This window comes from Podarcis tiliguerta, assembly GCF_965153285.1.
Source record: "Podarcis tiliguerta genome assembly, chromosome: 4".
NCBI lineage: Eukaryota > Metazoa > Chordata > Lepidosauria > Squamata > Lacertidae > Podarcis > Podarcis tiliguerta.
The window spans coordinates 27514941-27538891 of NC_139537.1; the positions used below are offsets into that span (position 1 = coordinate 27514941).

A 23951-nucleotide genomic window follows, 5' to 3' on the forward strand; every position below is an offset into this window, starting at 1 on the left:
CTTGGTTCCATCTGTGGCTCCCAACCCTGCTCTCTCATGAAAGTATCTCCTATCAACTATGATATGTAAGCAAGCCTACATGTTCTGAGGCAGTATTCCTAGGAATACTGGATTCTGGAGACAAGCCACAGGGGAATACTGTTGGCTTGTGCCTTCTTTGTAAGATTCCCGGGGGACATCTGACTTGCCACTGTTGGAAAGCGAGTGCTGGACAAAAGATTGAAACAAGCAATTATCAAGACCACACACTGAATACAAATCCGCGGTGAGGTCTGAGCCCCAAACACCCCCTCCACAAATTATTTCCCCTTCTAAAAATGACTCCTCTTGACTGATTTGCTGCAATGCCATTGAATGCCATGCTCTGAATTGCTCCTCCTCATCCAAAAAAGGCCAGAGGGAAAAACAAATTCAGGCAGCCTCACACAGCAGTATTGCACACATTATTTCTTCATTTTAGAATATGCTGCTGCAGATGTTATGGCTGCTAGCTTAGAAGGCTTTTAAAAATGATAAGATCAATTTGCGGAAGATTAGTTATGAACAACTATTGTCCGTGACAGCTAAATGGGAAGCTCGTGTTCAGGGGTAGTGTACCTCTGAATATCAGGTGCTAGAGGAAAATAGGGGGAAGCTGTCATCTTTGAGTTTCCAATGAAATCTGGCTGGCCCAAGTGTCTCCAATAATTCATGCCCCCAGTTAACGCTTCCCTCTGCTGCCCGTCCCCCAAAAGAAAACTTCCCATTTTTCCAAACCATAAGCTCTCTCTTCCCAAGTCTTTTCTGCCCGGTCTCCATTTTTTCTTGTTCTGTTCAGAATAAGTTGGCAGGAGGATCTCTTCCCATCAGTCTTCTCCTGTCCTAACAATTCTGTTTTCTCCTCCAGATGGGAGAATGAAGGTGTGAAATTTTAAAATGGTCAGCTGCTGTCCAATAAGCAAGTCTGCACCATTGCCCAGGTAGCAAACCTGCCCTTTTCACTCATCCCCCTTCCCAGTGCCGCAGCACAAGCGCCCATGCAATACTTTGGACTAATTTATAGGAGCCAATTCATTTTGTACAGCTGTGTTGGCATACTAGTGCCAGCGGGTACACCCACTCTGAGCTTTAAAAGCAAAACCCTAAGTTTAAAATAGTGTCAGTTGCACACATGTGCATAGATCTTTTAAGGATTCCCCCCTCTTTTCCAAAATGGTAGGTGACAGTGTGCTATGCAGACTGAATAAGAAACTCTGCACCTGCACTAAGATGCACCTCCCAAGTGATTCTGGGTTCTGTAACATTCTTTTGTTTTTTTAAATCCATAAATTGAATGTGAACTCTTCTTTGGCTAGGGAAAAGTCTAATGGTTGATTTACTGGGAAATACCGTAATAAAGAAAGAAAAACATTTAGTAACTATTCAGGTGTATGATACTTGCTGTAGAAAGCTGCAACATTGTAATTATCCTATGCAAATTGCTTTCTTGGTTCTCTGGTACCTTGGCATGTTGGCCCTTTTCCAAGCTTGTTTGTAGCACTCATTAAGATGTGGCACAAACACCTCCCATCTTGCAGTGGCATTGCGTCCCTGCCTTTGTCTATTCCACCCCAGGCTCATCACAGGTGTCTGCCACCTACTAGCTCCCTTGCCCCTTGTGTGCACATAGGTATTGCCACCACAAAAGGTAAGTGTCTCATTAGTCATTAGTCATTCACTTAGCTTCTCCTATCCTCCTCTTTGGGTACTGGGTGGCATTTTTTCAGAGGGCTCATCTTTCCCACTCTGTTGCCTGCTATCCAGGTGGCTGACAGTTTTGAGAGGTGGCAAGTAAAGCAGAGCTCTGTGTCTTCTGCATCCATGTCTAGCTCTTACCTCTAGCCTCAACAGAGCTCCTGTTTTAGGGAAACAATAGCTCACTGCTGTGCAGCCAAAGAGAAAGTGGGACAGTAGTGTGGTGTGCCAGGTTATATCTGAGGTTTCTGTCTCGTTTCTTAGCAGAGAGAGAGGAGTGAGGGATGGATGTTATCCATCTCTATCTGATTCCAGCTCCCTCCTGTCTTTCTGGCTTCCAGCTTGAAGGCAGGACAGAACTGCAGGAACAGCTGGCTTAGCACACTGCTGTGGGGACTGTCCATCCTGAAGGCAGATGGAGGAATTGGGGGAGGCAAGCAGAGCAAGAAATAGGTGATTCCTCCTTGGATAATTACTTAAATGGCTACGCATATTTACATGATTGAAATATTTGTTTGGTTTTTTTGTTTGAAGATCTGTGAATTTTTAAATTTCCCTCTGGACAAGCTTCAGCAATTTTTAGCAACACAGATTTAGATGTGGCCCATGTGCCCACTAGGGCTTTCCTGGCACTTTCCTGCTTCAGCCATTGCACTTCTTAACAGTCGATCCTGAAGACTGGAGAGCCCTCTAGTTCAGTGTAGGGCAGGGAACAGCAAGGTTTATCTTGCCTAGGCCGGATCGGTCCCATGGAGATCCCTCCGTGGGCTGGATCGTGCGCATGTGTGAGCACCCACAATTTTCAGCGCAGGCGCAGGCGCAGATGACATTTTCGGCACCGCGGAAGCAAGTCCCCACTCCACACTGCACTGGTTTAGTGCAGCGCACGAGCAGGCAGCTTGGTTCGGAATGTGGGCTGGTCAAACGACCTCCGCGGGTCACTTCTGGCCTATGGGCCTTAGTTTGCTGACCCCTGGTGTAGGGCTATTTGAAAATGTGCTGTTTGAAACAACTCAGAAAACATCAACTAAGCTATCATTCCAGCCTCTCCTTCCCCCTACCGACACAACTCCATTTGTTGAAAATGAGCCCAAATGAAAAACATCTGGAAGTTCGCCATTTCCCCCAAACCTAGGGCAGTATTCAACTAAACAGTTTCACTAGCTCATTGACATTTAGTTCCCTGTTCTGAGGGATCACTCACCTCCAGAGCAGATTTAGGGTGTGCACGGGGAAAAGAGAGGGTGAGGAAGTTCGGTCGGGCCACTAAAAGTCTTTGTGCTGGCAGAACTGTTCAGTTGCGGCAACCACTGAAAATACTTTTATACGTGACTTTGTGTTGACTGGGTGGAAGCATAGCATAGCATAGGATTCAAGAGTAAAGTCTTGGCTGCTTATGGACAGTGACTGAATGAGGTGGAGGCTAGTGCAGAATCACTTCAATTTGTCTCGTTATTTGGGGTACACACAGAGCCAATGGACATCCCTACAACTTGTACATCCATGAGCCCTTCTTATATGAGATGATGCATCAATTTCGTACTCTGATACTAACATCCACATTAAAATATATTGAAATGTTCCTTAGAGGCAAAAATGGCAGAAATTAAATAATAAAGGCAAACTTACCAAGAGGTTCTGTGAAAATATAGTATAAAGAATAGAAAGACAGGTGCTTTTGTCCAGCAGTTTGATTTTTTCCCCATGTTCTATTTCAGGATGTTTTGTAATGAGAATACACACACACACACACACACACACACAGATACTATGTTTTCATCATGTTTATTCAGTCACTATTTTATGAGACTAAGACTGAACTAACAATAGTTCATGGCCATGTATGAATTGGTATATTCGTTTTAAAATTTAGAAGTGTTAATGATTTAGAAGATGGTGGCTAACTAATTCACCCACCATCACTTTAATGGTAAAAGCTAAAATTTCTGTAACTTTCAGATATGATGTTCTGATTGGAGGTAAGGGGTCTTTACTTAAGAGTACAATCCTATGCATTTCTACACAGAAGTAAGCCTCACAGAGTTCGCTGGGGTTTATCCCCACAAGATCGCAGCCTTAGTACCATACAGCAGATGTGAAATGACCTTTCCAATGCACCACTTCATTTAGGGCTGCTTCAAGTGACAGTAGTACCTTTATCATCTGCAACCCCGTAGGCAGCCATGAGTGTAAGTTCTAAAGCAGAATACAGAAATTTGATTGGCAGGCAAGCTGCATTTTTTCTGGCCCAGCCTTAGCTCATCTATCATCACTTACCAAAAACGTTATAAGTATATTTTTCATTCACGTTCCTGTGAAACGTTGAGAGGACAAAAGAACAAATCTAGAATCTTATAGGAAACTCCTTATCCAAAATGGTCACAGTTTCTGTGCCAGATGCAGATGATTAAAAGTAGTTCTTGGCCATTGCTGATACATGATCACCTGGCATCAGATGAGAGGGGCTTTTAACTTTGTCCACAACCATGTTAAATCCATGTGAACTGTTAGTTTTTAGCACAGTTCAAAAGCATTGTTTCAACTTTATCTGCACTAGAAAGGAAAAACCAACATTTTTCACAGTGTCATGGGGCAAAACTATAGTGTATGTTGGCTCTGCAGTACGATTTAAGTTGTTTTAATGAGCAAATAACTATATGAGCTTGCTGTACGGGAAAAAAATACCCAGAGTTTACTAAAATAAGCACAACTCAGTAGATGCCTTCAAGTATATATAGCAAAAGTATGTCCCAATGTCTGCAGCAATATAAATATATTGGGAGGAAATGCTTTCTCTGTAAACATACGCAATATGTGTAAGTGTGAAGAAATAACAGGCTCCTGAATTTATATGCATGTTACCCTTGAAATCTAGACTATGCATACACCATGTGGTAGATTTTCCCCTTTAATGCTAAATAGTCTCTCCCCCCCCCCCTTTTTTGCACTTTTGCACAGTTAATTTTATTGTGTACATCACTGATAAATTCATTTCTGAAGCTGTTTATTCACCAGTTTATGAGAAAACCCTACTGGCAGGAACAGAGTTGCTGGAATACTTTACTTTTTGCTTTTTATACAGATGGGTGGAAATGAGTTCTTGAAAACTTAAATTTCACCAGTTATGCAGCCAAAAGTCAAATTCCACTTGATCTTGATGTTAAAGAACAAAAATTGTGAAATTGTGGTGTGTTACATATTCTTAGAATTTCTGTGTGAGCTTAGAGTTCATTGTTTTCTATAACCATTACTTTACAGACTACATGTTAGTGAATATTACTTATTTTATTTGTTGACTATTTTTCTTTAAGTAATACTGTCCACACAGCAAGGGAATTCTCCAGCATCTAACTAGTTTATGTTTTGCATTTTTACTTTGTTTTGTAAACAATCCATAGCTTTACAAACTATACTGAGGAACAATTAATTTCATTTGATACAAATAAAACATAGTTCCAAGAAATTCTCCCAAGTAAGTACATAATAGTAGCGAAAATAAAAACAAAGTGCAGGATCCAGACCATGGACATAGCGTCTTCACACACAGAGTATTCCCAAAGGCTCAGTAGAGCCCTGTCTCTCCACTCTTACTGTCTCCCTTACATACTGGGACAATGCAAATATGGAATTAATGGTCTGTGCACACCTCCCTTATCCCATCCAACCATTCCTTTTCCCCCAAACATGTTTCTCATGCTGAGTAACATTGACAGAAAACAAAGTGCCAGATGGGGATATAGGAGGCAGACATGCTCCTTTGATTCCCCTTACTATCCCGTTTGTGCATTTGTGTTCACACCTGTATTTCTGTAGACAAGGGGAGAAATACAGCTCTGAGCCTATGGCAGTCTTCTCTATGTGAACACTACATGTGCAGTGGACAGATTGTTCCCTGTGTGTCTACATCTTGTAGAAGAATATGCTGTTAGGCTTTTATACAAGTTCATTGACACTGTCTTTACATTCTCCCACCCTTCTAATTCTTGCCACTTTACATTATAGTAAGCCTAGAATCTTGCTGGTTGTATATATAGATTTTCAAAATGACTTACAGCATAATCCTAAACCATGCCCTGCACAGGAGTGAAATCTTATTCAGTGGGGCTTACTCCCAGTTAAGCGTGGTTACAACTGGAGCCCTAAAAAGTTTATTCTAAACTAAATAGCACCTTGAACTTAAAGTTACTTATTTAGAAGCAAATCCTATTGTGTCTAGCTAACAGTGCTTGATGTGGTTTGGCAGTCCACCAGTAGCTATCCCATCTGAAAATGGACCATAAGTTCTATACCTTGTCATTTTGGGGAAAACGTCTTCACATCTGGGTTGTTTCTGAAAATTATTTTGTTCTTCAGCTGTCTTCTTTTTAGTCTTGAACAATCTTTAAATGCCAATTTTAATATAGGAAATTGACTATTTCAGGCTGCCTTTTTTTTTTAAGAGACAAATATTGATCTTACACCCTAAGTTCATTAATACTTTTGAAATTTATTGTTCTTCTGAAAACATGTCTTTGCAGGGTCAACTTTTGTTTTTTTGTTTTTGTTTTTTTGTTTTAGTTAAGAGAAGCATTAGATTCTAAAGTGCCTATATTATTTTAACTTTATAAAAAACCCTTATTACCTATTTATTAAATGATTTGATACAGCACTGGAACATAGCAGCTTGTTAAAACTTTCTTTTTTAAACAAACCCTACAAAACCATACTGGTGGATTAATATGTGTAAAGCCATCTGCAGAATTTAATTGCAATAGCACCAAGAAGTCCGGTACTATTTAGTTGCTTTATTAGCTATTTTATGCTTTAAATGCCTTCACTGAAATTAGAAACACTGTTCTGGCAGCTACATAAAATTGGGGCTAATGATTAACAGGAAAAGGGAGTGATCCAATAAGCGCTACTTCTGTGCAACCCGCGTTTCCATTTATTCGCAGCAGGACTTGAGCAGTAGCACTTCCAATGCACATCCTGTTGAGCACTGTAGAGAAAGTGCTCCCGTCTTTAGCAGAACTAATCCTGTCTTTGTTTTCCTGGAAGTAATTCCCAATGAGTTCGGTGGGTCTTGTGCCCCGAACTGCTGCCTTAGGCTACAATCCATACCTGGCAATGCGCACCAGGAATTCAGTGGGGCTCAGGTCGAAGAACTCCCTCGTGGCTTCTGCTCTTTAAGCTGTGTGAGCTTGTACAATTTAGTTTGCATCGACCGACCTTCATTAGGAGTCTTCCAACAAGCCAAACGAAATTCAGAAGGTGTTGCCTGCTGAATCTATACCCGACTCTTTCTTCCCTGTTATTCTTGTGTGTGTTTTGTCTAAAAGATGTCTAAAGGTCAATCTCGCCGTTTCTTTCTGGAGACGCGGCTCGCGTGTTCCCCAGGCGTCACTCGCCCCGGGGCCCTTTGGCTGCGCGCTGCGGGCTCTGTGCGCCCTGGCGCCTCTCCGCCGCTCGGCCGGCCGCTTCTTCGGCTGGGCTGCTGGGGACGCCCAAGCGGGGATCCTCCGTGCAAGCCCCGGCGCGGCGGCTCGCCTCGGCCTGCCGCCCTTTGTTCTTCCGTTCGCCGAGGGACAACAAAGCGGACGGGCCTCCCTGGACCAGTCACGGCCGCCGGGGCCGGGCGGGCGCAGGTGGGAGCATCTGCAGCTCCGCCGCGCGATTTGGCACGGTCCCGGTGGACGTGGAAAGCGGCTCCTGGCTCCGCGCTCAAGCTTGTGCCGATAAGTGGGTGGGGGTGGCGGGGTCTCACTTCTTTCCCCTGCTGTTTTGGACTTGGGAGTGTGGCGCTTCCCCCCTCCCCAAAGGAGTGGAATTGCTTGGATCGGCAGCGCCTGGCGCGCTCTCCGCGCTCTCAATCCAGCCCATGCCCGGTGCGCCGCGTTATTGTTTTGGGGAGCCGTTTGGGAAGCGGAGCCAATGCCGCGCTGCTATCTCGGGGCCATATGGAGAAGCTGCACTATTTTGATTACGCCTGGTGTAAACATTTTAACGTCGGATCCTTAAAATCCAGAGCCTCTCCCAAAGGGGATTAGAACATAATCCTCTCGCTCTATAGCTGGAGTGGATTAATTTCGTATTCTCTCAGTGGCGGGTTTGCTCCCTGAAGGCTCGAACAAAAAGACTCCGCGCTCCTTAAATGTGCCGTGGTATTGGGACTTGTAATTGGAGATTTCCAAAGGACAAGTGTAAAAATGACACACTATTAAGAAGGAGCGTTTCATTCGGTGCCTTTTCAGCGGGCGGGCGGGAGGGGGGCGCTTCAGAGGCTCGGAGTGAAATATGTGTAATGTTACACTCAGGTTATGATGTGGGGGAGGGGCGCCAAGTGCCTTTGGATCCCTGTCCTTTTGCTAACCTCACCCAGAAGGCCCAATCCATCCCGCTGCAATGCCAAGGGGCAACTGGGAAGGGGGCATCTGCCACCTCCTTACTTGCGCTGTCCCTCCGCGTGTCCGGCGGAGATCGTCCTCCCCTGCGCGCAGGTAGAGGCTGCTTGACCTTTGAGCAGTCGCCCCTGCCTTTGCCTGGCAGCTTTTGCGCTGGACGCGTTCCCGGATCCTATGATCTCCTCCTGCAGGCCCTGGGCGAGAAGCCCCTTTTCGAAGCGGCTGGAGGAGCAGCCACCGTTCCAACGCCAATCCTACAAGCTGGACCCTGGCAACACGCCCTCTGCCTTATTACAGTCTGCCTAAGTTGGGAGAGAGTGCGCTACGCCACGGGTGGGGCATATTTGCGAAGCAGTAGCGGAAGCTCCTAGCCAAGCCTAAGCCTGACCTCTCCTCTTCCTGTGTGCTAAAGCCAGCAGGGTACCTCAAGTGGTGGCAGCGAGGCGGAATTCGACCAGGGAGTGCTTTTTAAAATACACTCCAATGAAGCAGTACAATTACGTAAAGTTTATTCAAGACAGTTATAAAAGCAAATTAAGTGGGAGGTCATCAGTTGGTGTGATAAAGACAACAAAACAGTTTCTGGCTAATCAGTCTAGTCTAGTGCAGTCTAGTTTAGCCATGTCATTTGCATCCTCTCTCCTTGCTCACCCTGAGAAAAGTGAAGTCTATTGGATATCTATTGACTATGCCATTAACCCTTTCGTTTCAGGAGAGGGGGTTGAGTTCTCCTACAGGTTTAGCCACTGAGACCAGTGCACCTCTGCACATAAGGCAAAGGTTGCAATTTTCACAGTTTTAACCCCAGAGATGAGACTCACATAATCAGGTATTGTTTGAGGGGACTGGGAATCAGCACTGGGAATACCCTAGAAAGGTGAAAATTAAGAAGGATGCAGACTGTGGATTTAAGAAATCTTGGAAGGGCATAATCTGAGAAATCTCTTGATATGCCTTATAGTTATTCCAGCCAAATAGATACGGGGTTCTTAAAAGTGTGCAGGTCTGTAGAAAACATAGGTTATAAATCTAGGGTAGCCAACCTGGTACCCTTCAGGTGTTGCTGTACTTCAACTCCCATCAGCCCCAGCCATAAGTCCAGTGGCCAGGAATCATGGGAGCTGTAGTCTAACCATATCTTTAGCTTACCTCTAAGTGATAAGCAAATATTCATTTGCTCTTACTGCTGAGTATATTGTTCATCATACTTTTTTCAAGCACTGAATTAAAAGCCTGATTTTTTTAATTGTTTAACTGTATTGTTTTGTGGGCTCACTATTAGATGCCACTATCTGGACTAGTCCAGAGGTGTCTAGAGCACCACATGTTCCAGTTTACTTGGATGAGTTTAAATTGTTGCAGCCTGATGTTGACAGACTGCTTGGAAGAGGGTCTGGCTGGTCACTTGTCCTTTCAACTCTTGCCCATTGTGATGTACGAGAGTGAACCTGAGGGGTTTTATTAACAGCATAGGTCCAGGGAGTGGTGAATGCCATATTGCAGAAGGATGGGGTACCATTGGCTTTTAAAGATATAGTGTTGTGCCCTCTCCTTCAGAGGACCTTTCTGGACTTAGAACTGTTGAATAGCTATTGCCCAGTTGCTAACAATCCCTTTTAGGCATGATGCTCAAGATTTTTGTGTCAGTTCAACTTACAGGTGTGCTTGGAAGAAATGGATTACAGTCTGGGTTCAGGCCCAGTTATGGCACCAAAGCTGCCATGGTCGTCCTGGTGCTACCTTGTAGGCATTTGATACTGCACACCATAGCTTGGAGCAGTTTCATGGGTTGGAAATGGAGCCCCCTCTGCACCAGACTGCTGTTGTTTCACTCCTACCTTCATGCTTCCAGAGACTTATCAATGTTGAACTATAACTTGACATCATAGAAGTTTGGTGACCCGCAGGGATCACTCTTGGCTCTCATGTTATTCAACATATGCGAAGCTGTTGGAGGATGTCATCAGGGGAGCTGGAGTGAGGTATCAGCTGATGACCTTGAACTCTATGTCGCTTTACCACCTGAATCAGAAAATACAGATCAGGTGCTTGATGTGGACCAATAAATTGAAATTTGATTCCAGACAAAATGGATGTTGTGTGTTGCAGGCTCTCACCTGTGGGAAGTGAGTAAACAACCTGTTCAGTTTGGAGTGGCACTGCCCTACTTTGAAGCTTAAAAATGCTCCTAGACCAAACGCTGCCACTGGAAGCTGGCTTTAGTAACTAGGAATACTTATTTTTGGACAGAGATGGTCTGGCTCTAGTGCTGCATGCTATGGTAACCTCAGGGCTGGGCTACAGTACTGCATTATACATGAAGCCTGCATTATACATGAACCCTTGAAGACTGTTCCAAAGCTACAGCAGTTGCAAAATGCAGCGGCCAGGGGGCTGGTAAGAATTCCTAGCTAGGCACAAATTACAGGAGTTCAGAGCATGGTTTCCCTAGTCGTTCTGTGTATTGTGGAATGAATCCCATCTGTAAACTGGGATAGTATGGCTAACTGAGAAGTTGGTGTCCCATGTCATTTTTCCAGAATATCATTTACAGCCCTGAAGAGGTATTGGAACTTGTTTTCTGAGCAGGTTTTGTGGCTTAATGCATGAAACCCATCTAGCTATGTGTGACTGGTGGATATGGATGATTAGGCGAGCTCAGAAGTTAACATTCCAGAGCATTTACTCTGTTTATGACCCAGAGCAGGTAGTTCTGTGGAATATTTTTGTGGTTTATATTATATATGTGACTTGTGAATGTGATAGATCTGTTGTTGTTTAGTCGTTTAGTCGTGTCCAACTCTTCGTGACCCCATGGACCAGAGCACGCCAGGCACTCCTGTCTTCCACTGCCTCCCGCAGTTTGGTCAGGCTCATGTTTGTAGCTTCAAGAACACTGTCCAACCATCTCGTCCTCTGTCGTTCCCTTCTCCTTGTGCCCTCCATCTTTCCCAACATCAGTGTCTTTTCCAGAGTCTTCTCTTCTCATGAGGTGGCCAAAGTATTGGAGCCTCAACTTCACGATCTGTCCTTCCAGTGAGCACTCAGGGCTGATTTCCTTAAGAATGGATACATTTGATCTTCTTGCAGTCCATGGGACTCTCAAGAGTCTCCTCCAGCACCATAATTCAAAAGCATCAATTCTTCGGCGATCAGCCTTCTTGATGGTCCAGCTCTCACTTCCATACATCACTAGTGAAAGATCTAGTTAGCTCTGAAGTTGTTGTGCCCTGGCCATTCCTCTCTTACAGATGGGTTCTGGTTGTGAAGGGGTTAATACATAATATTTGAAGGGTTTCCATTCTAAAATATTACGTCTAACGCAACTTCCCGGTTTGGGCATTCCACCATGTTCCATAGGAAAGGGACCATAAACCAACAGTAAGGAAAGTATCACTTGGTAGAGCATGAGACTCTTAATGTCAGGGTTGTGGGTTTGAGTCCCATGTTGGGCAAAGTATTCCTGCATCCCAGGGGATTAGCCTAGATGACTCCGTGGTCCCTTCCAACTTTGCAATTCCATGATTCTATGTGGATTTCCCTTACTGGACTCTTCCCTACCACCCCAGCAAGAGAGGGCCAAGCAAGCAAGTGGAGTGGTGGTTGCTCTTGCCACCTCTCCCTGGGTGGCCCTCCAGGGCCCAGTCCCCCCTCTCCAGCAGACTGGGGCGGGGGGTAAATGAGTTGAGAGAGGTACAGATGTTCTTGCAAAGGGCAGCCACCATCTTTCATTGCACTTTCTTCAGGTGCCGCCACTGGGCCAAATGTATTTCCCCTGCATGAGCCAGACAAGAGATGGTCAGTGATCAAAGCAAGGAAGTAGCTCCTTGCAGCCACCGCTCAGTCACCCACTTTTTGTTGGGGAGCAGGAAGCAGCTGCCTTCTGCTTGGGGGGGGGGGTGGCAGAAGCAATGGGCTGGTGAAGCCCAAAGCAAGGAGTGGTGGCTGGGTAAAAGGACCAGTACTTAACAGACCACCCCCAGACACAAGGGCCCTGAGTGCTGACTCTGCTTTCCATCTCTGATACCTCCTCGCTGGGATTATATCAAGGCTTGCTTACTTACATGGGTTTTGATAATGAAATAATCAGGAATTTTCATGCTGCTAAGTAACACCCCCCCCAACCGCTTTCTTCCCTTTAGCGGAAAAAAAAAGTTAATGGAAACATCTTGTGATCCTTCGAAACGCCGCTGGTTTGAGTGGTAGCTGTTTTTGCCTAGTTCAGGCTCGTATAGGATTTCACAAGGTCGTTTGTTCAGAGCGCTTGGAAGTGTGAGGGGTTCCTCGCAGGCCTTTTGCTCAGAAATCTCCTCGATGCACCTATTTCCAGCAGCCATTCTGAAAATTAAACCCGGCTCGCCACTGTCATTCTCCCTTGCGCACCCACGCCCCGCACACAAAAGATTTAGGCATTCTCTCTCTCTCTCTCGATGAAGAAAAAGATTTCTTGTTATAGTCTCTGGCCTCCTGACCGCGAACTACCAGCCACTTCCTTTTTATTTTGCCCATATAACAAGCGGGGAGCCGGGAGGTAATTGGGTTAACTACCTGATCTTCCTTCTGGGAGCGCGCAAGGCCCACTAAACGCCTTCTTATCATGATCGACTATCACGCGGCTCCCCAACTGCATCATCTTTAAGGGACTTTTTTTTTATTTTCTCGCCGAGGCCTGTAAAGCCCCGGCGCTCGGGTGGCGAGGAAGGGTTAAAGGCAGACGGGGGCGGGGAGAGGAGAGGGGCCGGGGTGGCGATCGCAGAGGGGCGGAGAGAAGCAGCAGCAGGGCCCGGGAGCTGCTGCTGCTGCTGCTGCCTGGAGAGCTCAGCCTGCCATTACGCACAAAGGCGAGGGGCCTGGGGAATCGAAACCCAAATCCACTTGTAATCGCACGAGAGAATCGCGCGTAATTACTCGAGCGACCGAGATTAAGATTGATGAGCCTTTAAAGCGCCGTTTCGGATCGATCCGCTGCCCTAAGCAGGAGCCCCGCCGGCCAGGAGGGCGGCCCGCTTGCCGGCCTGCTTGCTTGCTCGCTCGCCGAGCGCCACTGGCGCTGTCCGGCCGGAGGGGGAGGCGGCAGGGAGGACGGAGCAAGGGCGATGCCCAAGCCCCGCGCGTATGGTCCGCATCAGCTGACCGGGGTGAAGAGGCCAGGCTGGCCTATTAGGCGCGGGGAAAACAAGAAAATGAACGAAAATAGAGTTTGTCTCCATATTATCCAGCCCCTGGTGGGCTGGCTTGAGAGCTGTCAGAGGCGGGAAGCCGAGCGTTGCCTAGGGCTGGGTGGAGAGGAGGGAAGGAGGCGATGCTTGGAAGGGAGGGAAGTTAGCGCCGAAATGAGGCCTGCCACGCTCTCCGTCAGGCCGAGAGACGGGCTGAGCTCGGGCTAAGTGGCGGGTAGGAAGGGGAGCCTCCAGCGGGATCCGTAGAGGCAGGAGACTGGGCCCTGGAGGAGGGCAGAGCTTGGCAGCGCAAATGGTGGTCGGACCCAGCGCCAGCCAGCCAGCCCTACCTCAGCTGCCTTCGCCACAGAAAAGAAGCCGGGGAGAGGCTGCTGGAGAGACACCAGAAACCAAATCCGACCGAGCACAACATTTCACATACACACACGGAATTAACAGTCTCAGCACCTAAAGGAAAAAACAACAACAATACCAGCAGCCAGATAATACTATGCCTTATTATTTCCCAGTTTCTAAAATGTGGCATCAGTGTATTGCATTTCATGTTATTCGAATAGATGTTTCGGTTTATTTATCCATAGGGCGGTCTTGGCTCAATATCCCATTATTCCATGCATTTATTTTTATGCGTTCTGCATAGATCTCGAGGTGGAGTTTCCAATAAGTTCGTTTAGGATCCGGATGGGAAGTCTCCTTAGAGTCAATGTAATCATAGAATCATAGAATAATAATGGTCCGCAAACAGCAAAGAGCCTTATGGCACCTTAAATGCTAACACATTTATTATGGCATACGCTTGTCAGACCATCAGATGCCTGGTTCCTATTACTGGTCCCCCTGCTCTGAGGAGCCCCACGGCGCTTGGCTCTAAGGTTGCCGTCGCCAGGACCCTAACTAGGCAGCCTGACCCGCCGAATACAGCCGATCCTCCTCCCGAGGAAACCTGCAGAGGATTGCGTTGCACAGTACTAGAAATGCCCAAATAATTCCGGGGTTTTCTTGCAGGTTTGAGCTACGATTCTGTGCACATTTACTTGGGAGTAAACCCCGATGAATTCTGTAGAATATACATGCGTGTAAGCAAGTTAGAATAACCCTGAATCTTTTTGTTTTGGAGTAATTATGCTCTCGGCATTAACATTTCAATAAATTTCAGAGAGAGAGAGATTGTTTCTGGCGTCTCTGCGGAGACAAATCGTTTTCTTTATAACAACTGTTTGTTTCACAATAAAGGCTGCACTTTATATTACACACACACACACTTTCTGCAGAGAGAGAGCCTTCGTCTGGCATCTGATGTCTCGCAGATAGTTTTATGATGTAGAAAACACTGCATTGCCTAACGTCCAGAATAATAAAAAAGAAGTAAAACATATTCGATATGTGTGGTGCATAATTTGTATTGTAATTTTATGACTAGATACAGGAAGCGTAAATCTAAATATATTTTATTGGAAGCCCCTCTGATTTTTATTCCGTGACACTGCTTTTCTAAATACTCGCTGCCCGTCTTGGGCTGCGCTTTATACACACGTGCAAACCGGTAAATTTGCTGAATTGAGTGGGACCTGCACTCGACCTTTATGGGATCGGGCTTCGAGATTAGGAAGAGAGGGGCTATTTTCATCAGCGCTGTGATCTCCCCACCCGCACCCCGCTAGTATTCTCAAATAAATCTTCCTGTCTTTAAGTGGCAAGACCTACACACACCCTAGTTCTTGGGTGTTGTTTTGTTCGAAAGACCTATAAAGTGGCCTGCTCTTCCGGTGGTCCGTCGACCATCCTTTGAGCTTCAGGCATACACAGCGTCCCGCTTCCCGAAGCCTCTCCTAGGTGTCCCGGCAGCGATCCGTAGGCATCCCTCGCCTGAGTCCGACGGCTTTCTCGCTCCGCTCTGCCGTCGTCGGGCAAAGCGGCCGGCCTCCCTTTCGCAGCCTCCTCACGCCGCTCTGTCTTGTCTTGCAGGCCCCGTGGTCCTTAGCACGCCGGCCCAGCTCATCGCGCCGGTGGTGGTGGCCAAAGGCACCCTCTCCATCACCACCACCGAGATCTACTTCGAGGTAGACGAGGAGGACCCGGCCTTCAAGAAGATCGACCCTAAAGTGAGTACAGGATCCAAGTTGGGGGGGGGAGTTGGGAGGAGGAGGGGGAGGTTTCCCATAACCATGAATTGAGGAATGCTCCCAAGTGCCTGGAAGCGCCCCTCTCCTTGCCCCCCTCCGTCTGACTCCGTGGCTGTTTTATTTAAGAGCGCGGCGCGTTAATGATGTAAAATCCGCTCTTACTCCCGCGCTCGCTTTTTAACAAATCTCTCCCCCCCCCCCGCACTTCCCCCCGAAGGCCTTTGTATGAACGTGGGCAGATTTAGCAGTTAAGCCAATTGCTCGGAAATCCCTCGAGGTAATGGCGGGCCCGCACTCCAGCCTCTTTCCTCGGGCACCCGCGGCAGACAAGGAGACGCGCTCCCTCTCCGTCTGCCTTCGATGCAGTCCCCAGGGACTGGAGCTTCCGCTTCTGCGCGGGTGCGCGTTGCAGGGGCGCGCGGAGCAGCTATTGCACAGCCCGGGCCTGTAGGAACTAGCAAGGTTGGGGTGCGCAAAGACAGAATCTCTCCCGAAGACCCCTGGAGCAAGGAGATAAGAGCGGACATTTGCCTTGTTACAGAATTCAAAAGTTCACGTCCATGTCATTTTGCTTCTCTCCGGATCTATAGCGATATTGTTATTTTAATTTCACTTTCGTAGCCTCTAGCAAATACACACTATTGTGGCCTCAATGTCGAGGCCATCCGTCTGTTGCCCGCCTGCCAACCTTGACAGGAAGAATTAAAAGTGTCTTCCGGATTTTAAAACACACACGCAAGCAAAGCAAAACAAAACATGGAGTTGGGTAACATGGCGAGTCTAACGGTTTTGCTGCAGCGCATCCAAGCGCGGGCAAGAGCGCAGCTGAAGTTTGAAACAGTATCACCTGGGCAGATCTTGAGCACATTGTTGCACCCCCTCAATGCTTGCCGGGATATTTGCCCTTTGGCTGAATCACGGTTTGCATCCGGAAGGAACTGCCTGCTGCGCTCTCGGCAAGGGCAGGACGGGGCTTCTGGCGGAGGCGGCTCCTTTGCTCCGGCGGGGCCTCCGGAGAGGCCGGCGCTCGCTTTCCCCAAACACAACTGGCGGCGGCGGCTTCATGGCCAGGCTGGTGATGTTTAGGGCAAAGGTAGCAACATTCTTTACCTGCCGATTGTTGGCTTGACCCCCGCAAATCTCTGAACGTTGCAGCTTCCCCCTCCCTTCTCTCCAAGTGCTGTTAATTTTGTTACAAACTAGGCTCACTTGGGTAATGCGTGCCTTCAGCTTGGTTCAAAACCGGACAGCCGCGTTAGCCTGGCCCACTAAATCTTTTGAGAGGTAGATTTATTTCCTGACGGTTGTAAAAATGTTACTCGCTTAATTGCCACACACCGGAGTGTGACCGATGTCGATGGCCTTCAGGACCCCATTTTTTTAGGGTAGGCTACACCGATTTTTATCTTCATTTTAAATTATGCTACTTTTAACAGGCCGTCAAGGGCTTCAGACCCGCTTTACACGGCCCCTCCCCGCCCCCCAAAAAGAGAGAATGTAGCAGACTGAGGGCTTGCACAAACCCAGATGGAATCCAGCACTGAAACTCTTAAGCATATTTATTTTACTTTTATTTATTAGCTTGTAATTAAATAAAATCAGCAACAGAAATTTAAATCACAAAAAGTAATTATCCAGTGTATTTCAAGTGCATTTTTCCAATATATAATTCCAATATTCACAATTATATAAGCAAAATCCAAATTTCTTCTGAATATATTTAAATAACATTTCAAGTATATTTATGGAATGGTAGAAATAGAACAAGCAATATATTTGAAACAAAAAAAATGTAAACTTTTTTTTTAGCTTAGACACTTCAAAAGACAAGTAACAAAAGTACCATGATAAAATCTACCTTTTTTTTAAGCGGTATCTTCTTGAGCAGAAAATGTCCTGAAGTATCCAAAATGGCAATTTAACTTCTTTCCACCAAATCACAAAACACTAACACCCACAATTTCAAAGACAATGTGAGATCACAATATTCCATACAAATTTTTTAAAAAAATGTACAGGGGAAGAGTTGGGACAGTTGTGGTTTGTTTTGTTTCTTTTCCTATCTAACGGTTGTGGTTATTTGGGTGGCATCTTCAGATTCTCTCTTAGTCGCACAAAAATCCCGGCCTCGTTATAATCCATTGGTCTGGTTTCTAGGCGGAGTGGTCACAATCAGGCTAAAAACGCCAGCCAATATTGCATTTCCCCTGGTGATAATCATACACGGTTTCGTTTCGTTTTGTTTTCCGGGCAGGCTTTTAAAACCGGGATACCGGCAAGAGTCATAATACTTGCAGTTGGCTTGGTGTGCGTGTGCGCGCAGGCGGGCCGCCTCTTCCCCGAACGCAGGGCGACGTTTGCCCCGTAAACCCAGCAGAATCCTCCGAAGAGAAAGGCAGTTTTTTCTTTTCTTTTCGCGGGGGAGAGAAGAATAGCGTCAGGCCGCCTCTGGCTGGCCCTCTAAAGTTTCTCCAAACTTTTGGGGTTGGTGAGGATCTCCCTGGCCAGCCGCCACGTTTGTTTGGCCGCGTTTTCGAGGGCCGAGTGCGGCTTGCCCTGGAAGAGGTCTAAGTTGGGCAAGAAGTAGTGCGGGCAGCGCCTGCACTGCAGGCACGAGATGAGCTGCAGCAAGATGCCGTTGAGCCGGTCGCCCAGGCACGACTCGTCCCAGTCCGACTCGCGGGGATGCTTCTCGCACTCGTACGACACCAGAGTCTTCATGTGGTAGTTGTTGAGCGGCTGGCCGGGCAGCTCGAGGTGGCGATCGCGCAGCGTCTTGAGGATGGAGAGGCATTTCTTGCGGCAGCCGCCCATCTGCAGCCGGTTCTCGGCCTCGGCGAACTGCAGCACCCAGGCGTCGCTCTCGGCCGAGCTCTGCTTGCCGGCCAGCGAGTGGCACTCCTTGGAGAGCAGGTTGAAGCCCTCGGCCTTCACCTCGGCCACGCGGTTGGGCCCCGGCCAGGGGATGTGCGGCAGCGGCCAGTGCGCCGCGCTGCGCGGCCAGATGCCCGTGCACTTGAAGGCGGGCGTGATCTGCACCACGTAGCGGTCGCGGATGCGCAGCTTGACCTCGCTGGTGTCCGCCACCATCTTCACCACGTCGCGGTAGCTGCACTTGTCCACGGCCTGCGCCACCAGCGTCTGGAAGCGCGAGCGGATCTTGCGCGCCGACAGGTAGCCCGAGGCCGTGATGAACTCCACCCAGAGCGACATGCTCCGCTTGCGCCCGTCGCTCAGCTTGAGCACGGCGCAGCCGGGCAGCGAGCCGTCGTCGACGAAGTTGAAGACGCCCATCTGGTTGAGGTAGAGCACCACCTCGAACTCGGTGGGCGAGATGACCTCCAGGCCCTCGTAGCGGTTGTCCATCTCGTTGAGGGAGCTGATGAAGCGCGGCTCCTGCACCTCCACCTCCTTCAGCACGTCCGACACCACCTTGCACACCTCGCGGATGGTCTTGGCGATGGCCGCCTTGCGCGCCTGGCACTTCTCGTTGTAGTATTTGTTGAGGTGGTACACCAGCTTGGCCTGCGCCGCGATCATGTTGGGACAGAGATCCGGGTTGTAGACCGGAGTCTCGCAGTACGCGCTGGGATCCAATGCGGCTGCTAAGGCGGGAGCCAACTTCAGACGGGAATCCGGACGCCCGGCGCGGGGAAGCGGAGCCCCAGGCCGCCCAAAGGCGCTGCTCTCGCCGCCGCCGCTGCTCTTTCTGCTGCTCGGCTCCTCCTCAACTCCGAGGCTCGCTCGCAGGCTGTCTTTCTCTCTCCTTGCAGGCTGGAGGTGGACGCTTCTGCCCCGGACAGATTTCCGAGTCTTTCCCAAACACGCACAGGCACACAAACCCCTGGGTTTTTTGTTGGAAAGGATCCTTCAGGGAGCAGAGGAAAGCATGGAAGAGCTGCAGTTAAAAAACGGGAAGCAAAGTTTGCGCCCAGTTGCAGCCAGGCTCCCACCAGTCAAAATAATAACACATCGGAGCAGGCATTTATTTTTCTCCTGGAGTCACCACGGGGTGTGAGTGTGTGTGTGTCTGCGCGCAATGTTGGTAGTCAGATGGGGGGGGGGCGGATTTCTGGGTGTTTCTCTTTCTCTCTCCCCCTCTGTGTGTGTGTGTGTCTCCCTGTCTCTGAGTGTGTGTATATGTCAGGAGAAGCTGGCTGTTGGTTTGTATAAGAGCCCAGATGCACTCGCGTGGAAATTATAAAGGCAGGGCCAGGCAGGCGGGCGGCCAATCGCCACTGGGCTCGTCACGGCAGCCTCTTCCAGCTCCAGCCTGGTTAATTAATCCCTCTCGGGGAGACAGAGAAACGCACAAACTCAAGGTAGGGGGCTGGTGGCAGAAAGGGACCAGCCAGGCCAGCGACCCATTGGGCAGGCGAGGAGGCGGAAGGCGGCTACGGCTGTTGGGGAAAGGACTGCTTGCCACTCTTCTCGCCAGGCGTCCTCCGGAGCCTGCTCGTGGCGCAAAGGGGACCGCAGGTGCCAGGAACCCGGCACCCTTCTCCCGGCGAACTGGAGAGGCGCTTCGCTCCGGGGAAAAGGAAGCGGAGACATCACATGCGAAAACTTGGCTTCAACTGGCGCTGCCTGATAGACGTTGGAAACAGCTGGGAAGTTCTCCGCTTGACAACTGGGCTAGCCTAGTGTTAGAAAGTCACCGGTTGTACGATAGAGGGGAAATATGTACCAGGAGCAGCAGCCTCCTCCTCTTTCTTCTTCCTCCCCAATTAAATAGCACAAAAGGCGAGCTGACGGGTCTCAATCGATTGGATGCAAATGGAGGCGCGTTTTTTACCTGGCTCTTTAGATTGGTAGCAGCTGAAGGAAGCGACCAGTCGCTGGCGGGCTTGACAGTTTTCCGGATTGAGTTTCCGAAGACGCGCAGCCCTGGCGAGCAATGAGTTAGTTGCCTTGTTGCCGCCTTTGTGTACCGCACGTGTCGCAAAGGTGCCCAGCCGCCTCCGCTGTCAGTAGCAGCGACATTGTGGCAAAGTAAATGGCAACTCTTAATGGTCTGAAGTGGGCAGGTTTCTGCACCCCACCTCACCCCCGTGTGGACTGTATTTGCAGTCTGGGTGGAACGCGGGACAGAGGAGGAGCGGGAGAAATCGCGGTCAAGCGGGCAGGCAGCTTTTCTGTCCCATTTGGACAGTCCAGGTTTAGGGCAGCGCTAGTTATGAGCCAATATCCCCTCCAGTGCCTCCAAGCAGAGCTGTTGGTTGCGCATAGCCGGCCAAACCTTCTGGTTTGCTGCCTGCTCTCTTGTTCCAAGAAGCAACACAGTTCGGAACTGGGAGGGGAGCCCTGGAGCTGCTCCACCTTCCCCTCTCCCTTGAACGGCTTCCAAAAGCATCTATGAGCATCTTAATGTTAAAATTAATTGGGTGCTGTCTAGGGAAAGTTAAGCGCGCTTTAGTTAATTCGAAATCAATGGGATTTAAGCCTGCATCCTAAAGATGTTGCTCAGAAATATCCCTTAAAATCAATTAATAAGCGTAAAAATAGACTGATGGGTGTTTTAAAAAAATATTTACGGCTCAAGCCTATACACCTCTACTCGTAATTAAGTCCCACTGAGTTCAATGGGGCATACTCTTGAGTAAATGAATATATAATTTTAGAGCCTTGAGCTGGTGCCTAAAACCCATTGATTTCAGTAGAAATCAGGCGCGCTTGATTTGCCCTGACTTTAAGCCCCTTTGTTTATCAGTTGCTCCCTTAAATTTGATGCATGTCTACTTAGAAGTAAGGCCAACTGAGTTCAGTCGGGTTTACTGCCAAGGAACGGAATAGGATTGCAACCTTATCCTCCTGCGCTCTTGCAGAATTCGTTCAGAGCTCGGGTGTCAAATAATATTATTATTTCGTTGCATTGATTAGACCTACTTCCAGATAATGGTGAACTTCCTTATCGCCCGGCCCTAAAGGCATTTGCTTCCACGCAAGTCCATCGACAAGTCGCATGTTGGGCATTGCAGCAGCCCGGTCCCTTTAGGATCCTATTGTAGCTGCTTGGCCCTTCAGATCACCTTTGCGTCTAGCGATCTGTTTGGGTTGCCTTCACTGCGCGCTTATCCGGGCGTGTTAGGTCGTTGAATTAGAGAGAGGCGAAAGGAGGAGAAACTGGAGCCGCCGCCCAGGGCGCGGGGAGGCAGCGGTAGCGCATCCTCCTGTGGACGCAGGGCTTTTCGGATGAGGATCTGGCGGGGCGCGCATTTTCTGCGCGGCTGCTTTCTGTCTGGGCAGGGATTGCAAACGGCGTCGAGACGCTTCCAGGCAGCAGTTCACCAGCGTAGCCTTGCCTGAACTTAGCTCCAGAAATGTGCGTGGGGCAGGGAAGGATCGTGGGCCAGCAGATAGGCTAGGGTCGAGCAGCCCAACAACAGGTGGAGGGGCGCCAGGAGAGACGCTGCGCAAGCAAATCTCTTTCCTGCAGAGAAGAGACCCGTCTGCATCCCTTCGCCCTCTCGCCTCTAAGAGGCTAAGGCTTGAGCTTGCGAAGGGGAAAGGCACTAGCGTGGCGCTCTCACATTTTGTCTCCTTCATCCCGAGGGTGTTTGGGGGTCGGTGGGAGAAGGGACCAGGGTCCTGCGCAAGGAGAGTCTGGCAAGCATCTCGACTTTGCTCCTCTGAACCGGGAGCCCGGCTCCGGAGCACAGTCCCTGCACTTCTTTTTAACAGTACTGTATTAGTAGCGAGCAGGCTGTGTTGCCCAAATACAGAAATTTAGCTGGAACTGTGCAGTGAACTACTGAACCGCTTAGTACAGGGGAAAACACATAGGAATAAATTGAAATTCGGTTCTCAGTGGAGGTGCAACAAAACTCCTCTGTGATAATTGAAAATCTTCACAACAAAGCATTCTCCTGAAGTGGTTCCTCTATACTCTTCTAGCTGCTGAGATGACACATACAGCGAAGTCTTTAGACTTATATTTAGCTTGTTTCCATAATGATAAGGTGAAGGTTAGAATCAACTCCCTTTAAAATTCCTTACATTGGTTAGGATTGAGCTATAAATGGGTTGAATTATCTGTCACACCACAAAGTTGTTAATGTTTCTTACAGAATATTGTCATTAAATATAAAATAATTACAGCAATTTATAAGCCTGCATTAGCAAAATGTTGCTACACCTCATATTGTGATCTCTGCATGTCTACTTTGCATGTAAAATATAATTTATTCAGTGGAACTTACTACTTGGTAACTATGTATGGAATTGGAGACTAAAACTGAAAGCTTGTGTACTTGGGAGAGTAGGTTCTGTTGTAGGCAATGATTGAACTCCAGTTTCACTAGAATAAATATTCCTTTATAAATTTATAGATCAAGCTGCTTTTCACATAGTGGTAAAAGTTTTGATTCTTTAAAATTAATTCAGTAACTGGTGCAGTTGGTCCAGATATTTTGGTTTATTTGAACTGTAAACTTAATCTAATAAATATAGGATAACATTTAGGGAATATTATATTATTATTATATTAAAATATTGAATTTGTTGTTGCATACAAAAACATGTAGGCACTGAGAAAAGCTGTGTAACATAACAATGATGTAATAGAATTTAGCATACTAGATTAAAATTAATTCCAATTTTCAAACATTTTGTAAGGCATTTTTAAAAAATTTTTTAAAGGTGTTTGGAGGTTTTTCACATCCACTTGTAGTAAGGGTGTTTAAAACTAGCCTAGATACAAAATTCAATGTGAACTTAATTTTAAAATTTTAGTCCTGCCAGGATTTATGCCAATTTTAATTGCACTGAATCCAAATGCAACTAAACTGAATGAATCCCTGTGCTTCTCTTTGCGATGAATTGGACTGAATGTTAACAAAGACTTTTAGACTTCATAGTCATACAGAAGTCTCACATTAGATGAACAAATATAAATTAAGACGCTTGTTTGAAGGTGCTTAGCACACTTTACGTATGCTCCTATATTTTAAATAGTCAGTTTTCTGTTTTCATTACATCCACCTATCAACTGAATCAAGTTTGGTCTTAGCGATAAGGACTTCTATCAGCAGAGCAAGATGAAAATAACCCAGTGGAAATTAGGATTGCTAATTGTGTAAGGAATTAAAGGTGTAGGAAAGTCTGAGGAGTGACTTTCTTCAAATTCTGCTGTTGTTGTTCCTGTTGCACAGTCTTGCTCACTTTTACAGACTCTGCTGAGAATTCCCGCTCCCATACTTTCACATAAAATATTTTGTGCAATATTGTTGCAGTATTATTCAAAAAGCCTATCTCAGTTGGAAAAGAAGTGTGCCTAGACTGATTTTGTGTTCAGCAAACATAATTTATTAAGCAACTTCATTTGTAATTTTACGAATATTAGCTATCCAGCTAGAGAAAACATGTTGGTTGCTTTGAATGCACAAGCTCTTCTCTTCTTTATGCCACATTGAATTCTCTTTGTGTAGTTGTGATTCTTCACACCACTGTTCATAAGTTTAAAGTCTTGTTTTTTAATATCTGTGTATTGCGCTAGGGAAACAGAATATGAAGTGGGTTTTATTGAATTATTTATCCCTGTTGTTGGAGTGGGTTTG

The 23951-nt window shown here is 47.4% G+C and overlaps 2 protein-coding genes across 9 annotated transcripts in view; one reads left to right on the forward strand and one right to left on the reverse strand.

Annotated features, from left to right (window-relative positions):
* The window catches only part of NBEA (neurobeachin), a 349991-nt gene that overhangs the window by 187020 nt on the left and 139020 nt on the right, over positions 1-23951 (forward strand). For 7 of the 8 annotated variants that reach the window (XM_083437001.1, XM_083437003.1, XM_083437002.1 and 4 more), the window contains one exon: positions 15239-15375. In XM_083437001.1, the coding sequence (XP_083293127.1) occupies positions 15239-15375 (137 nt within the window). Of the gene's footprint in view, positions 1-12848; positions 12994-15238; positions 15376-23951 lie in introns of those variants that run through there. The other variant, XM_083437000.1, reaches the window with a different exon arrangement.
* On the reverse strand, positions 15406-22862 carry MAB21L1 (mab-21 like 1). Its single transcript, XM_083437193.1, has one exon. It carries the CDS (start codon positions 18934-18936, stop codon positions 17857-17859), a length of 1080 nt encoding a protein of 359 aa, XP_083293319.1. The 5' UTR covers positions 18937-22862; the 3' UTR covers positions 15406-17856.